Source organism: Helianthus annuus, chromosome 9 (assembly GCF_002127325.2).
Source record: "Helianthus annuus cultivar XRQ/B chromosome 9, HanXRQr2.0-SUNRISE, whole genome shotgun sequence".
NCBI classification, from domain to species: Eukaryota; Viridiplantae; Streptophyta; class Magnoliopsida; order Asterales; family Asteraceae; genus Helianthus; species Helianthus annuus.
Genome location: NC_035441.2, coordinates 15,562,175 through 15,581,093, shown reverse-complemented (window position 1 = coordinate 15,581,093; position 18,919 = coordinate 15,562,175). Strand labels below are relative to the sequence as shown.

Below are 18,919 nucleotides of genomic sequence, written 5' to 3'. Positions count from 1 at the left end.
ATCAAAGAAACCCAACCAAAAAATCAAACCATCAAACCCACAGAGTTCATCAAACCCACATAGTCACACAGAATTCATCGGACAAAAAATCAAAGAAAGACAGACAAATCCCAAAAGATTATCATCTTCGTCCTCAAACATCGCTACCATCATCATTTTACCAACCTGAAAAGCAACACCCCCTCTTTAGGAGTGACTCGGATCTGACTGTTGTAAGAAAAAAAAAACAGAAAAGTGAAGAAAGATTGGTAAAGGAGGTTTACCGAGGGTTCCATTTGCCGCCGACGGTCTGCCGTCGGCCCCCTTCTTCCTCTCCGGTTCTCTCCCTCTTTCCCATTCTCTCCTCCCTCGATCTCTCTCTCTCTCTTCAGCTTCTTTCTCCGCCACAAATAACCACGCCGCAGCCACCATGGGGGTGGGTGACGGGTAAAAAGCGACGCCGGTGACCGACTCCGATCACCTGTAATCGGACAAGAGAGAGAGACAGAGTGTGTTGGAGAGAGAGTAGGTGACGGTGTCTGAGTGTGAGAAAGGTAGAAGGAGCTCCAGGCGGGGCGGGGGGTGACGGCAAAAAGCAACGTCGGAGCGCCGGTAACCGGCTCCAATCACTTGTAATCTGACAACAGCTTGTAGCCGTCCACATACAACTATGACAGACTATGAAATCCTTATCTCCTCACCAAATCAACAAGCTTGTAGCGATCTAATCTACACAGAAAGAAATGGAATCTACGGCGGTGGTTTTGTAGGCTTTTTCCGGGGATGGGCCACCTGGTTTCCATGGTGGAACTGGCAAAACTAATCCACATATGATTTTTGAGAGAGAATGAGGGTTTTATATTTTAAGAGAGAGAAAGACAAGAGATGTTAAATGAAGAGAGAAGGTTTGTTGGCTTTAAATGAAGAGAGAGGGAGATATTTGACATTTGGGGTGAATGACCAAAATACCCTTTGAGTTATAAAATAATATTGTATATGTGGCAAAGTCTAATTGGTGGAAAGTGGTTATCGCGGTAGTTACAACTGGGAGTGGTTTTCATTTTATCGGCTCCCCCTATATATATATATATATATATATCTTTAAAAATATGTAATTTTATATACCAAATAATAAAACAATATATATTTAAAAATCTCGTTTATTACATGGGTTGTAAAATGTAATTTTATATATTAAATAATAAAAAAGTTGTATTTTTAAGAACTCCGTGTATTGTACGGGTAGAGTAATTTTAATTTTATATATTAAATAATGAAAAAAGTTACATTTTTAAGAATCTCATGTATTATACGGGTTGAGCACATGTAATTTTATATACCAAACGATAAAAAGTTATATCTTTATAAACTCTATGTATTATATTGACTGAATAAATCTAATTTTATATACCACATAATAAAAAAAAGTTATATTTTTAAAAACCACGTGTAGTACACGAGTTGCATAAATGTAATTTTGTATAGTAAAAAGTAAAAATGTTATATATTAAAAAAACCTCGTTTATTACACAGATTGAATGAATCTAATAAAAATTTATATCTTTAAAAAACTAACGGATATACTCGATAAACGATGGATGAGGTGATTGCGGTGATGGTTCTTATAAATGTCACGTAAACATAGCGATCACCGTATTTGAGTTGAGAGGTGAACACGGAAATAAAAATATAGAACCAATAAAAATTGATTAATATTTTTGTTTAGCCCTTATAAATATATTTGAAATAGGTTCTACGCTTAGCTACTTTAGTTTAATAAAAGAGTAAATTACGATTTTGGCCTCTGTAGTTATATCACTTTTACCCTTTTAGCCCAAAAAGAAATTTTTTAACATCTGAGCCACAACGTCTTTTTTTCTAACCCTTTTGGCCCCTAACGTCTTTTTTTCTAACCCTTTTAGCCCCTAAAAGTAAATGGATAGAGTTAGTGTTAGGGGCCAAAATGGTTAGAAAAAAGACGTTGAGGCTCAGATGCTAAAAGATTCTTTTTGGACTAAAAGGATTAAAGTGATATAACCACAGGGGCCACAATCATAATTTACTCTTAATAAAATAAATAATTCATTTACGTTATATTAATTTAATTTCAGGATAAATAATTTTGAAATCTGATAAATATTTTAAAATATTATATTATCTCCTATACGAATTGTTTAAATTTAGATTAAATTTAATTTTATAATTATTTTTTAATTAATATTAATTATCTATAAAAATATTATATTAATTTTATGCGGGCATGGAGTTAAAGTCAGGGTGGGCATTGATGGTTATACGAACATTACGAATACAAGAGTTTACAAATACATGGTTCTACGAACATAATGCGTTACAATCACAAAGTTTCCATATAACTTGACAAGAAAATGATTTCTAAATTCGTTTTCTCAATAATATTTCACAAACCGGTTATTCAAAAGATTTATTCAAATCTTTTACAAACAAACTATGAACTCGCTCAACTTTATGTTGATTTTTCGCATGTTTCTTTCTCAGGATCATTTCTTAAAATTATGGAACGGTTGGAATAGGAGAACCATTGGAGATTCGAGTACTTAGTGGGCGCTCAATTTCTAGAAGTCTTAGCTTATTTGCTTCCGCTGTGCAATGAAGATACCAGTCCAGTCACGCCAGCTCTGATAATTTCGGGGTGTGACACTTCTGCCTCCCAAACACCATAAGCAGGTTAGTGGTTTTTAATAGGTAATCTCATTTATAACAGTTTACCTTTTCTATTTTTAATTGTAGTATAATATAATGACAAATAGGTTGGGAGGCCACAAAAGAAGAGAAAGAAATCAGTTGGTGAGGCTGAAGTTGAAGCTCATTTTGATATTGAGGGAAAAATGACCATGAAGGTCAATACAACCAAGTGCAGCAAGTGCGGAAATTTGGGACCCAACAGTAGGACATGCAAGAGGCAGGGTGGGGAGAATGTTGTACATGCACCAAGTGAGGATCAAGTTGCAGGTGGAGAAAATGTAACATCCCGAAAATACAAAACTTTATATTTAAAATTATAAAGTTTAAATAAACAAGGATTTATCCAACTAGGAAATTATAACCTAGTTAATTATGAGTTTATAAATAACTAGAAATAAGGTTAGATTAACCAAAACTAAATATTAAAACAAAGTGGAGGGACTAATGTTGACAACTTTGAAACTATTGTTATTATTTGTGTAATTAAAACAAACCAAACACCTCAAACTGAGGTTCTGGTCGATCAACAACAGAAGGGGGCGACACCCACACCTCCAAAACCCTAACATCAACAAAAACTCTAAATTGAAGGCTCAAATCATGTTGTAATCAAAATCTGAACATAGAATTGTGATCTCCTCGTCAAGAAGGTCATAAGGTATGTCAAATTAGGTTATTTTGATACAATTCAAATTCTTGCATGAGATTGAAATCGAAGGTTGAGCTTGATTATGTGTTGTAAAACATGAAAATGGAAGTAATGTGAAGTCTAGGGACAAACCCTAGATGATTTCTTGTTAAAATCTTGCATGTTAGTTGTAGAAATCAAAATCACTATAGTGGGTGATTAGTTTGAAATGAAATTTATGTTGTAGTGTAAAGGATGCGTTTGATGCGTTGTTTAAGTGATGAAGTGCACCCGACCATCAAACGGGTCAAAATAAAGACTTAGAATTTAGTTTGGCATGTCAACAAAGTGATAGTTTTCACTAATTAGCCAAACGGGTCAAAAGATGCTTTTATAAAAGAATTATGAGAATAGGGACTTGAAAGTCTCATATTTCGTTAAGTGGTGGATTGTACCACGTTATTAAATTGGTTATATAAATTTTAAGACTAAGAACCCGGGATATCGGGTCAAACAATAGAAGCTCGATGGAAGTGTCGTTTGAAACGGAATGCTTGAATTCCGAAGAAACAAGTAAATAGTCCTACGGGAATGCAAAGCCATGGAATGGCACAAATACATCAAATAGATGAGCCCGGGAGTTTGGGTAATTACGTCAAAAGGGTTTTAAGAATGGGGACGAGGTGCTATGCATCTTCACTAATGGGTTGGATAATTGAGACAAGGAAATTGTGAACCGATTGTCAGAATCTTGGTTTCCGCGACATAAAAATTACATGGTTGAGTCCGTAATTTCATTACGGACTCATAGTAAAAAGAATCGGCTAAAACGGACAAGCGAGTAAAAAGTTATGAACTTGTAAAGTTGAAAAATAGTAGAAGGGTAAATGTGCAGAGCCCACCGTAAATTACGGTCCCACCGTAATTTACGTTGGAGCTCAAACTGTTACGGTGAGATGCTCCTGAGTTACGGCAGAACCAAAAACATCCCAGCTTCACCGTAACTTACGGTGACACCGTAAGTTACGGTGGAACCCAGAAAAATTATGTTTTGTTTGTTAGTTTTTGATTTCGGGGATTGTTTATATGTAACTTATTAAAGTCTAAACTAATGTTTTTAGTGTTTGACTTCAGGTATGAATGAGGTCCTCCCGGATGGCGATCAAGTGCATGTCAAGAACCGAACACATAGCTCGAAGCTTCCGCACTAAACTTAATTTTGTCTAAACTTTAAACATGTCGTATTTTCTTTTGTTGTCTATGTTTTAAATCCCTCGAACTAGTGATTAGTATACTAGCAGGGGTTACTTTTATCTAGTTATGCAATATCTTGGATGTGGTTGGTATCATCACAAGTATGTATGGAATTAAACTCGAAAGGTTTTTGTAAACTCTGATTTTATAAAGTTTCATGAATTATTTAGTTAAATTATGTTAAATTATTAAGGGTGTTACAAGTTGGTAATCAGAGCTTAAGGTTGTCAACAAAAGTGTTCGGTTCAAGCTTGATCGATCGTCCGGTAAGAGTTAACTTATTATGTTAACAAATTATGTTCTATATGTGAGTAAGAAAGAAATTAAAAGGCATGGGAAGAGCGTGTTAACACACTCAAACCCGGGAAGTGCCCCAAATTTAAACGGTTAAAGCAAGTTGAGAACGTGACTAAACCAAAACAAAAGAAGCTATGTTATAAACGAAATGTTTAACGTTTAAATGTAAACATTTCAGTTTCAAAGATGACGGATAAGGGAAATGACGAAGCGGTGCCAAGAGTCACCGAACAAATGAGAGAAGTGATTGCTGAAGAGGTAGGAAAAGCAATTGAGAATAGTTTGTCGGGTTTCATCGACAAAATCCAAACCACGGTGTTATCAGTGGTGGATGAAAGGATAAAGAAACTGGAGGATAATGCGAATTTAGCCAAGGAGAAATTGGTAGAGCGTAAGGGCTGCTCGTACAAAGAATTTATGGCATGCAAACCACCACTTTACAACGGAGAAGTGGACCCGATAGTGTGCCAAAGGTGGTTAAGTGATATAGAAGGGGTATTTGAGAGAACCCACTGTGACGCGAATGACTTCGTGGCGTATGGCACGGGTCAACTGAAAGGTCAAGCAAAAGACTGGTGGGATAATAAGAAAAAGGAAATCGGTAGCGAAGAAGCGAAGGCGATGACATGGGATGAGTTTAAGGTACCCTTCCTTAAACATCACAGTCCCAAGGCGGTTATCAATCGAATCAAAGAAGAATTTATCCAGCTTAGGCAGAAGGGCGAATCCATTGATAAAATCACGGGAACCTTTCTTGACAAATTAAGGTTTTGTGATGAATTGGTAACGACCGAAGAACAGAAGGTGTATTATTATTATAATATGCTAAGCGCAGAGTATCGGGAGTTCATGACCCCCTCAAAGTATGAAACCCTCACCGAAATCATCAACGCCGCTCGGGAAAGAGAGATAGAGTTGAAGAAACAAGTTGAGAGGGGTGAAAGAAGGGCGCAAGTGGTTAATCCAAGTCCTACTAAAAAGGCACGCGTGAATGACTCATCAAAGAAGCAAGAAGGAAAAAGTAACTCGCCAAGCTGTAAAGTATGTGGGAAAGGGCACAAGGGAGAGTGCCGGTTTAAGGACAAGCAGTGTCCTATATGCGGGAAGACAGGGCACACGGCTGCATTGTGCCCGGGGAAAGTTTCGGTATGCTATAAATGTTATCAGCCGGGTCACAAGAAATCCGAGTGCCTGGAATTGTCCGGAAAGAGGGAAGATAAGAGTGCACACACCGAAGCACCAAAAGCTAAAGCTAGATCTTTCCAGTTAACGGCAGTGGAGGCGAAAACGGAGCCCGACGTGGTCTCAAGTATATTTGCCATAAATTCAATTCCTGCTCATGTGTTATTCGATACGGGTGCGAATAAGTCCTTTATTTCACATGGACTTATTCGACATCCTTCCTTTGTATTAAAAAAATTACCTATGCCATTAGAGGTAGAAATAGGTGACAACAAAAGCTTCCTTGTGTGTGACATATGTCGAGATTGTAAGATAAGCATAGATGATGAGGAATACCCGATAGATTTAATTCCTATGTCCATGGGAGAGTTCCAAGTAGTGGTCGGAATGGATTGGCTATCCCGACATAATGCGAAAGTCATGTGTTTCCGCAAGGAGATAAAACTAAAATCTCCAAGTGGGAAATCGATTATCATACGTGGTGAGAAGGAAGGAAAACCTGTTATGTGCTCAATGTTAAAAGCTCATAAGCTCATGAAGCACGGATGTAGAGCATTCATGATATACGCAAATGAACCAAATAAGGAGTCGTTAAAGATTGAAGACGTGCCGGTAGTACGCGATTACGCCGATGTGTTCCCGGAAGACCTACCCGGAATACCGCCGGAACGGGAGATAGAGTTCGGGATCGAATTGATTCCGGGCGCGAAACCCGTAGCCAAGGCACCGTATCGGCTCGCACCCTCCGAATTGCAAGAGTTAATGTCTCAAATTCAAGATCTCCTCGACAAAGGCTTTATTCGCCCGAGTGTGTCACCGTGGGGCGCGCCGGTGTTGTTTGTTAAGAAAAAGGATGGGAGTATGCGTATGTGCATCGATTACCGCGAGTTGAACAAACTCACGGTGAAAAATCGATATCCACTTCCAAGAATTGACGATTTATTCGATCAATTACAAGGTGCTAAATGGTTCTCCAAAATCGACCTTAGATCGGGGTACCACCAGTTGAGAGTCAAGGAGGAAGATATACCGAAGACGGCTTTCCGTACGCGATACGGACATTACGAATTCCTGGTGATGTCCTTTGGGTTAACAAATGCGCCCGCGGCCTTCATGGACCTCATGAACCGGGTCTGCAAGTCCATGTTAGATAAGTCGGTAATAGTGTTTATTGACGATATTTTAATATACTCAAAGGACGAAGCGGAACATGCAAGACATTTGTACGAAGTCTTGGAGACGCTCAGAAGGGAAAAGTTGTATGCAAAATTTTCAAAGTGTGCCTTCTGGTTACGCGAGGTGCAATTTCTCGGGCACGTCATTAATGCAAATGGGGTATTAGTAGACCCGTCAAAAATAGAAGCCGTGGCAAAATGGAATCCACCGAAGAATCCTTCGGAAATCAGAAGCTTTTTGGGGCTTACGGGTTATTATCGGAGGTTCATACAAGATTTCTCCAAAATTGCCATGCCACTGACCAAACTAACCCGCAAGGAGGAGAAATTTATGTGGGGCGAGGACCAAGAAAAGGCGTTCCAAACGCTTAAGGAAAAATTGACACAAGCACCGGTATTGTCATTACCGGATGGAACGGATGATATGATAGTTTACTCGGATGCCTCGCATTCGGGGCTTGGTTGCGTTCTGATGCAACGAGGCAAGGTTATAGCCTATGCCTCAAGGCAGCTGAAAACTCACGAAAAGAGATATCCTACTCATGACCTCGAGCTAGCGGCGGTGGTGTTCGCCTTGAAAATATGGAGGCATTATCTGTACGGGGTAAGGTTCACTATTTTTACCGACCACAAAAGCCTAAAGTATTTCTTCGATCAGAAAGAATTAAATATGAGGCAAAGGCGGTGGTTGGAGACGGTCAAGGACTTTGATTGTGATATACATTACCATCCCGGGAAGGCTAACGTGGTAGCGGATGCGTTAAGCCGAAAAACAGATTATGCGCCTATTCGAGTCCGATCGATGCAACTAATTGTGACATCGGGATTGCTCGACCAAATTCGGAAATCACAAAGTGAAGCAATAAAGGAAGAGAATGTGAAGAAAGAAAGAATAGTAGGGCAGTTGAAGGACTTGGAGGACGGCAACCAAGGTTTAAAAACTCGATTTGGGAGAATTTGGGTTCCCAATACATGTGGGGTCAAAGCGCTTTTACTTGACGAGGCCCATAAATCTCGTTATTCGATACATCCGGGGGCGACCAAAATGTATAACGATTTAAAACAAAATTATTGGTGGCCCGGAATGAAAAGAGATATCGTGAAGTACGTGGAGAAGTGTTTGACTTGTTTACAAGTCAAAGCAGAGCATCAAAAACCATACGGTAAGCTGCAACCATTAGACATTCCAGTTTGGAAGTGGGAACAAATTACGATGGACCTGCTGACCAAACTTCCAAAAACCAGCCGTGGTTTTGACGCCATATGGGTAGTTGTGGATCGATTGACAAAAAGTGCACATTATATTCCGATTCGGGAGACTTATACATCAGAAAAGATGTCCGAAGTGTATACCAACGAAATTGTGGCGCGTCACGGAGTACCGATATCCATAGTGTCCGACAGAGATACCCGGTTTACTTCGGATTTTTGGCGTGGTTTCCAAGAACAAATGGGAACCAAGCTTTTTATTAGCACTGCTTACCATCCCCAAACGGATGGGCAAAGTGAGAGAACAATACAAACGTTGGAAGATATGTTGCGTGCTTGCATTATCGACTTTGGGGGCAGTTGGGATGTCCATTTACCCTTAGTCGAATTCTCATATCACAACAGTTATCACACGAGTATTAAAATGGCTCCATACGAGATGTTATATGGTAGAAAGTGCCGAACCCCGGTCTGTTGGGGAGAAGTTGGTCCACGGGGGTTAGCTCAGACTGATATAATCCGAGCTACAAATTATAAGATCGACATAATCCGTACTCATTTAAAAGCAGCTCAGGATCGACAAAAGTCGTATGCGGATAAACAAATGAGGCCAATAGAATTTCAAGTGGGCGATAAGGTAATGTTGAAAGTATCGCCGTGGAAGGGGATAATTCGATTTAGAAAAAGAGGAAAGTTGAGCCCAAGATTTATTGGGCCATTCGAAATCGTGGAATGGGTTGGAAAGGTAGCATACCGTCTCGAGCTACCTGAGGAGTTGAGTGGAGTACACAGCACATTCCACGTGTCACATCTTCGTAAATGTTTAGCGGACGAAACTGCTCGTGTCCACTACGACGATATCGAGGTGGATAACAGCCTTAACTACGCGGTAAGGCCAATTGAAATTCTAGATCGTAAAGTGAAGAGTTTGAGAAACAAAAAGATCAACCAAGTGAAGGTTAAATGGGAACACCGTAAGGGTGCGGATACTACGTGGGAGTCCGAAGAAGAAATGCAACGGCTTTATCCTACGCTATTCGGTACGTAATTTGGTTTCGGGGACGAAACCCTCTTTAAGGGGGGTGGACTTGTAACATCCCGAAAATACAAAACTCTATATTTAAAATTATAAAGTTTAAATAAACAAGGATTTATCCAACTAGGGAATTATAACCTAGTTAACTATGAGTTTATAAATAACTAGAAATAAGGTTAGATTAACCAAAACTAAATATTAAAACAAAGTGGAGGGACTAATGTTGACAACTTTGAAACTATTGTTATTATTTGTGTAATTAAAACAAACCAAACACCTCAAACTGAGGTTCTGGTCGATCAACAACAGAAGGGGGCGACACCCACACCTCCAAAACCCTAACATCAACAAAAACTCTAAATTGAAGGCTCAAATCATGTTGTAATCAAAATCTGAACATAGAATTGTGATCTCCTCGTCAAGAAGGTCATAAGGTATGTCAAATTAGGTTATTTTGATACAATTCAAATTCTTGCATGAGATTGAAATCGAAGGTTGAGCTTGATTATGTGTTGTAAAACATGAAATTGGAAGTAATGTGAAGTCTAGGGACAAACCCTAGATGATTTCTTGTTAAAATCTTGCATGTTAGTTGTAGAAATCAAAATCACTATAGTGGGTGATTAGTAAGTTAGTAGAACTTGATAAACACTAGGATTAAGACTCTTGTTCTAGTGAAAATTGAAATTGTGAGATAATCTCTGAAATTGTTGATGTTAAAATATGTGTATAATGTCTAATTAAAGTTGATTTGAGTGATAAATACAAGTTATGAACTTGGTTTAGATCATGTAAAAATCTGACCCGCAAGGTGTTTGATAAAACGCCTAAATGAGGATTAAAATCTTAAAGATTGCTAAAAACGCAGATTTACATATGTAATGAATGAATGCGTTAAAGCTTATGAAAAAGAGTTCTAATCTTTTATGAAATTGGACTCTTTAGGCAAGGAATCCGGGACGTCAAGTGGACACGCCGGAGGTGATACCCGCGGAAAAGGTGTGCTTTGAAGGTACGTGACTTAGTCCCGTTAACTTATGCTTAAATGCTTTGGTTTGAAATGAAATTTATGTTGTAGTGTAAAGGATGCGTTTGATGCGTTGTTTAAGTGATGAAGTGCACCCGACCATCAAACGGGTCAAAATAAAGACTTAGAATTTAGTTTGGCATGTCAACAAAGTGATAGTTTTCACTAATTAGCCAAACGGGTCAAAAGATGCTTTTATAAAAGAATTATGAGAATAGGGACTTGAAAGTCTCATATTTCGTTAAGTGGTGGATTGTACCACGTTATTAAATTGGTTATATAAATTTTAAGACTAAGAACCCGGGATATCGGGTCAAACAATAGAAGCTCGATGGAAGTGTCGTTTGAAACGGAATGCTTGAATTCCGAAGAAACAAGTAAATAGTCCTACGGGAATGCAAAGCCATGGAATGGCACAAATACATCAAATAGATGAGCCCGGGAGTTTGGGTAATTACGTCAAAAGGGTTTTAAGAATGGGGACGAGGTGCTATGCATCTTCACTAAAGGTTGGATAATTGAGACAAGGAAATTGTGAACCGATTGTCGGAATCTTGGTTTCCGCGACATAAAAATTACATGGTTGAGTCCGTAATTTCATTACGGACTCATAGTAAAAAGAATCGGCTAAAACGGACAAGCGAGTAAAAAGTTATGAACTTGTAAAGTTGAAAAATAGTAGAAGGGTAAATGTGCAGAGCCCACCGTAAATTACGGTCCCACCGTAATTTACGGTGGAGCTCAAACTGTTACGGTGAGATGCTCCTGAGTTACGGCAGAACCAAAAACATCCCAGCTTCACCGTAACTTACGGTGACACCGTAAGTTACGGTGGAACCCAGAAAAATTATGTTTTGTTTGTTAGTTTTTGATGTCGGGGATTGTTTATATGTAACTTATTAAAGTCTAAACTAATGTTTTTAGTGTTTGACTTCAGGTATGAATGAGGTCCTCCCGGATGGCGATCAAGTGCATGTCAAGAACCGAACACATAGCTCGAAGCTTCCGCACTAAACTTAATTTTGTCTAAACTTTAAACATGTCGTATTTTCTTTTGTTGTCTATGTTTTAAATCCCTCGAACTAGTGATTAGTATACTAGCAGGGGTTACTTTTATCTAGTTATGCAATATCTTGGATGTGGTTGGTATCATCACAAGTATGTATGGAATTAAACTCGAAAGGTTTTTGTAAACTCTGATTTTATAAAGTTTCATGAATTATTTAGTTAAATTATGTTAAATTATTAAGGGTGTTACAGAAAACAAAACCATGAAGGGCAAGTGTAGCAAGTATGGAACCGTGGGTCACAACAGTAGGACATGTAAGGGCGAGGGAGGGGAGAATGTTCAAGAATCTCAAACTGCAACACAAGGTGCACCAAGTTCGAGTGAAGCTTAGTTAGGTTGATTTCAATGGTTTAAGACTTGTTTATGTTTTGTGAAGTACTTGTTTATGTATGGTTTAAGACTTGTTTATGTATGGTTTAAGACCTGTTTATGCAGGGGCTGCTATAAGACTTGTTTATGTATGGTTTAAGACCTGTCAACTGCAGTTTATGTATAAAGAGTTGTTTATGGTCAACTGCAGTTTATGTTTAGTTAGTTTATGGTCAACTACAGTTTATGTTTATGTAGTTAACTGCATTTAACTGCAGTTATGTATATGTATATGCAGTTTATGGTTATACAGTTAACTGCAGTTTATGTATATGTTAATGCAGTTTATGGTTATACAGTTATGTTTAACTGCAGTTTATGCTGCTCATGGTCAACTGCAGTTTATGTTTATGCAGTTAACTGCAGTTATGTATATGTATATGTTTATGTAGTTAACTGCAATTTATGTATATGTATATGGTTATGCAGTTTATGTATATGCAGTTAACTCAGTTTATGGTATAAAGACTTGTGGCTGCTATAAAGACTTGTGGCTGCTATAAAGACTTGTTTATGCAGTTAATGTATCAAACACATTGAGTCTCAAACACAACTAAATTTCATTAAACGTATCAAACACATGCCGACTCTCATCCAATCGGTCAATACAAACATTTAAAACCCTAACAATCTACTTCCAATGAGCATTATCATTTGACCATTCAGAGTCAGAAGAATGCTCCCCCGGGTACGGATCATGGTACCAATCATCCTCCGGTGGTTGAACTGCACATTCCCACCTAGCCCATTCCAACTCTTCTGAGTCGTAGTCCGCTGCTGGATCTGGAAGAGACGCTTCATACTCTGCTTTCAACACTTCTTTCATAGCATCATAGTCATCAAACCACTCCTCCTTCAGCACAGACGGCACTAAGTCCAACTCATTGTCAGCCACTTCCTCAACCAATTCGTTATTCTACACATCAACGGCAACATTCATAGCATTAAACTGATACTAAACTTGTTCATTCATACTGAACTTCTAAAACTTAAAAAAGACATTAACCAACATTCATTACATTAACAAAAAAAAGACACATAACCAACATTCATTACATTAAACTAAAAATACACATAAACCACCACAATCATTAACCAAGTAAACAATAAACACATCTTCAAAAACATCACTTCCTTAGCTTTCTTAATTGGCAAATCATCTTTGTTTTCCATGCTCCTTAACAATACTGGTATTACCTTCTCACAACCAGGGCATGAATATAAATTGGAGATGAAGGTGTATCAGCCCACCGTATAAAACCACAATCTTTCTTCTGTAAAAACACATCAATCAGGAAATAGCCATATAATTAACTTCAATCTTTCTTCTATAATTTTAACTTACACAGCATAAGAAGCGTCGATTTGGATTAGCTTCAGTCGTTGAAACCTTGTACCAAGTCGCTGCACCACATGAACAGAGGAATTGAGAAGCTTCCCCGCCATGAGATGATTTCTTGTTGGAGCTTGCAGCGGATTTTTGAGACATCTTCACAATAGCTCAGGTTGGATCGATCGATTTGGGAATTAGGGTTCCAGGGTTTGTATGAGATCAGTTGTGTTATGAAACAGTTTGATCAATTTAGGGAATTAGGAATTATATCTGTTTATCATTAAGGGTATAAAGGATATTTCATAATTTTTAAACAGTCAAACAGACGGAAGATTGACGGAGGGACTCAAAGTGTTATGAATTTATAAGCTCAGGTGCTCAAAAAACCAAAAAAAGAATTTAGGGGCTCAGGTTGATGTTTCACACATACCACAGGAATGCAAATTGCATTTTTCTCAAAAAGAATCAAGAGCGTTTTTATCATTCGAAATATTTGTGGCTGAAACTGGTATACATGAATGAAGAAACCAAATGCATACTTGGATGGCCTATAACTTAGCTTAAATTAATGGGACCTCTGGCATACGTATTATCAAGAAAAGAAAATAAAAAAACGGACAAAAAAAAAAGAGTTTTCCCATATCGACCCGACCCGTTACTGACTTGTGTGTTAAAATAATTCTTATACATGACAATGTAGAAATTTGTGGAAGGAGTTGCATCATGCTCTAAGCACTGGCGGAGCCAGAGATTCTTTTAAGGGTGGAAATTTTTTAAGGTCGTCTGACTATCAATATATAATAATTTTTTCGGTACGGTACAATTCGGGTCGAGTCAATAATATGGTGTTATAGATGAGTTAAACCACACATATATTAAATATAGATGAGTCAATATATAATAATTTATTTTTTTTTGCAGAAAGTACTGGAGAGACCCTGATACTACACAATTCATATTAAAGAATTTGTATTGAGATATACCAAACGAGCCCAAATTATACTCAGAAAACACTACAAATCAAGAAAACGATGATCACGAAGAATTGGTTGATGATGAACAGCTTCCTTTAACTTTTGCTAGTGAGAAATTCCTGAAGCCGTTCTCAGTTAGAGTAAAAAGGTTCATGAATCAGTGAATATTGATGACTTGTAAAAAAGTTAGAACAACATTAATTATGATTCTTCACCTTTACAATAGGGTATAAACCCAACCTCTTTGACTTGTATTAAAATTATAATGCCTGACTTGAAACATAGTTATCAATAGCGGTCGCTATGGAAGCTATATCGAACAGCATAGCGTCAGGGGCGGACACACATTATAGGGTGGGTGGGCGGCCGCACCTTTTGAAAAACAAAAATTTAGTGGTATTTTTCGCGAAAAATTCCGACCGCACCCCTTGGAAATTTTCGTTCGCACCCCTTGGAAAATTCCGACCGCACCCCTTAGAAAAAAATGTTATGAATTTATATAAAAAAAAATTGTGAACACGGATTGAAACCCGGTCAAATAAGGTAAACAAGTTAGCCCACTAAGCCCTTTAATAAAACTTAACTCAATCCATCAAGCCCAATAACTTAATACCCATTCAAGCTCAACCCAACTACTAGGTTTGTTAAAAAAAATCAGTCCACATAATAAAAAAACACACACACACACACACAAATCGCTGCCACTTGCCAACGACTCCCGCCCTCCCTCTACCTCACTTCAGCCCCAGCGACAGCATAATTCCGGTCGGCGACTGCAAAATTCCGGCTGCAAACTGGTTAATTCAGGCCGCCCCAGCGACATGTTTTGTTTTTGTTTTTGTTTTTTTTTTTTTTTTTTTTGTTATTTTGATGTTTATGCGATTTTGTTCAAGAGTCACGAGATAATAGGATTTTAGGATAGGTTAAAAAGTTTAAACTTTTATGTGTTAAAAAGTTATAAAGTTTAAACTTTTATGTTTTTGAATACTTAATATGTTTACCCTTTGTTTACATTCCTCTATACATTACTCTAGTTCAATTAATAATGGATGGATGGATTGCATATGAATTTTTTTTAGGTAAAACAATGGATGACACCAAAGCGGTACTAATATGGTAAAGTATCGAAATACAGGTACCAATACCGGTACCGAATCGATAAGGTAATCGGTATCAATATTTTCTCAATTTCGGTAACGGTATTTACGGTATCGTACCGATCTCATCCCTACCCGACCCGGCCCAACCCGATCCGACCCGCTATGAACAATTTTTTTTATATAGCTAGGGGTCTAAAATCTTTAAAAAAATTCTGCACCCCAAGGAAAAAACCCCTGGGTCCGCCACTGCATAGCGTATAGGTTGAAGATCACTATAGGGTATGTAGCCATAAATAGCAGGATTTCGGTTATTTTTTTAATTATAAATAGCGATAAAATAGCTGGATTTTAGGGTTTTGTTAAATATACATATAGGCATGATTTACTAGAGTTGCATCTTTCTGACGACGTGGTCCAAGATAGGAGTTCGTGGAGACGTAAGATTAGAGTAAAGGACTTCTAGAGGATATTGCAGTAAGGTCTTAGGTGAATTTTAGGGACATAGGTTTTTCTTATTCGTTAAATGACTTTACCGGTGATTGACTTCTTGTGTTTATGCTCAAATGATGTTGTATGCTATTATACATGATTTATATTATACTGTGTCAGTCTGATCACTTTCTTGGTATAAGTGATTTCTTTTTTCTATATTCTATATTTCTATATTCTTTGACTTGATGTGCTGGCATGCTGCTCGTTTTGGAGCTGAGGGTCTCTTCTGGAAGCAATTTCTCTATTCCTAGGGATAGAGGCAAGGTCTGTCTATATCCCACCCTCTCCAGACCCTATAAATAGCTTTGCTATTAGTGGGATTTACTAGGTATAGTTGTTGTTGTTAAATATACATATAAAATAACGTATAGAGTTAAAATAGGTCATTTTGACCCGGTTTTAGACTATATTATATGTGGTGAGTCACTCTTTTTGATTCAGTCTATTTAGTAAAGGGGGGGGGGGGGGATGCATGCAAGACTTTTGACTTGAAACATTCAATGATCTTGACCAAGACAATTGACTATGACCAATTTAAAGGGGGGGGGGTGTGAGTTCTATATGAATCAAAAAAGGTATGTTGGTTCATCTGATTAAGAAAACTAAAAGCAATGTCTAATCTTCCTCATGATATCTTAATCGACATTCTTTCAAGATTACCTGCAAAGTCTTTAGGCCAGTTCAAATCAGTATCCAAGCATTGGTCCTCTTTAATATCATCTCCGAGTTTTATCAAACTACATCATCGTCGTGCCCTCTCGGATACCAACACTAATCATTCGCGAGTGTTAATCATGTCAACTCATTCGTTGCACTCGGTCAACTATGAATCACCATCATGTTATGAAGGCATTGACGACGACGATGATAATAATAATAATAATTCAAATGCCATGATCAGTTTAAAAGATCCTTTAGAAAAAGAATCAGTTGGTGAAAAGGCATTAGGCTCTTGCTATGGTTTGGTTTTCTTTGTTTGTTATAATGATGTTATCCTCTTGTGGAACCCAACTACTCAAAAGACTCGTTTAATACCGGACCCAATAACACCATTCTCCAACGCCACTCGCTTTTATGGGCTCGGGTATGATTTTTCCATCGACGATTACAAGATGGTTAGAGCGTCGCGCTCCATTTCTAGCGATACTATCACTTCTCAAGTTTTCAGTCTTAAAACCGGATCGTGGAGAACGATCCAAACCGCCCACATGAACATCAACGATCCTGATGAAATTGGGTCGTTTTCCAACGGCGCAATTCATTGGATAGTAAGGCATAATGGCGGTTTGAACAATAGTGAAACTATTCTTTCGTTCAACGTAAAGGGCGAGCGTTTTCTTGAAATTCGCTTACCAAATAGTGGCGAATTCGAAAATGAGCAAAGTGGATTTTGGAGTGTGGGAGATTTGAAAGGTTGTTTATATGTAGTTTATGGTGGAGATGGTGTAGATATGGATGTGTGGGTGATGAAAGAATATGGTGTTAAAAGGTCATGGAGTAAGGTGATTAAACTAGATTGGATTAGATTTCCATGTGATTATGGAATGATGCCGGTGTGTTTTACACATGGAGATGATGTTGTGATTGATTTGGATTCATGGGACCTGGTGAGATTTAATATAAAAGAAAATACTTATAAAAGATTCAAGAAATGTAGTACGGATTGGCATTTTTGGGTCGTGTATACCGAGACTTTGGTATCACCTTATGGTTAGCGACTATGCAGTTGCGGACTCAGGACTTATTTTCTGAGGGCAAACGAAGTGCTTAACCAAACATTTAAGAAGAGCGATCAGAAATTTTTACCTATAAAATAAACTATTTTTATGAGGGGCGGGCCGCACTGTCAACCCATAAGTAAGTCTGCCAATGGTTTCATGAATATCCATTTGATATTACATTATTACTAGATCTTCATGGATTTTCTTAGAAGTTTTGTGGGTACCTTCACACGTTGACCGACCAAAATTTTTGTATTATATGTCGTTACTTTCTTTTAGCTTAAGTTTCAAGTTGTTACTAATACTATGTATATTAGGTTGAAAATTTCTATTTTATAGATATAAATGTTTAATTGTTGGTTATGTATTTTTATGTTAATATATTTCTAGACAAGAAAAAAAGAGCCAAACTAACCAATGGATTTTCTAACACAATAAACATAGATGTACTAATTTTAAAAGTGTTCAAATGCTTTATAACGTCCCAATTCCATATAAAGTTGTTGCACTTGATATTTAGTGGCGAATCCAGAAATTTTTTTTCCAAGAGGTTCACTTTAAAAGTGCTCAACGTTTTATAACCCAACTTTTTATGTCTACTTCTACAAAAAAAAAAAAAAAAAAAAAAAAAAAAAAAAAAAAAAAACCCCTTAGTAGGTTTGCGTGAACTAGTAACTTTATATGTACATCCACCCTTGCTTGATGTCATAAAGTAAAAGAAAGAGCTCCTAAATATTCTAGTAATCTAAAAAGAACAGGTTGGTGCTCCTAGCACCGAATTAACTTCAAATGTTGTATTTTTGTTTTCTTAAGTTCCATTTGTATGGATCTTGGTGAGGAATTTTAAAGTGTGTGACATTTTGAAATTTGTTGTGTATAATTGGAAGCCTGTTACAACTTACAGATTCCAAAAGTTGCTTGCGAAACTCGTCATGTCTCGCTTAGCGGCAACAATTTCTGACACGAGTATGATACCCAAGAAATTAGGTTTTTGGTCGACTAATATAACTTGTTTGTATTAAATGAGTCAACCCAAACATAACCATAGTTGTTAAAAGTCATCGTCTTTTACGCCTAGGCCCATTTTTCAGGCGAGACGAGTCAATTGCGCTTTAATTCTACCGGTGATGGTTCAGGCGTAAATTCCTAGATTCCGGAGAGTTTCTGGCGAAATTCTTTAAATTCTGTCAAGATTTCAGCCAGATTTCTACTTTTTATTTTAAAATTTTTCTTACTAATTAGATGATGTTAAATGTTATATAATAAATTTTGTTTATTTTATTTGAAGAAATGATGTTAAATGTTATATAATAAATTTTGTTTATTTTATTTGAAGAATATAATGATTTT

At 37.4% G+C, this 18,919-nt stretch overlaps 1 protein-coding gene across 1 annotated transcript; it reads left to right on the top strand.

The window, feature by feature from the left end:
• The first annotated feature begins 16,447 nt into the window (after positions 1-16,447).
• Positions 16,448-17,820, top strand: LOC110877218 (F-box/kelch-repeat protein At3g06240). The gene has a single exon (XM_022125382.2). It carries the CDS (start codon positions 16,460-16,462, stop codon positions 17,561-17,563), a length of 1,104 nt encoding a protein of 367 aa, XP_021981074.1. The 5' UTR covers positions 16,448-16,459; the 3' UTR covers positions 17,564-17,820.
• The last annotated feature ends 1,099 nt before the right edge of the window (positions 17,821-18,919 follow it).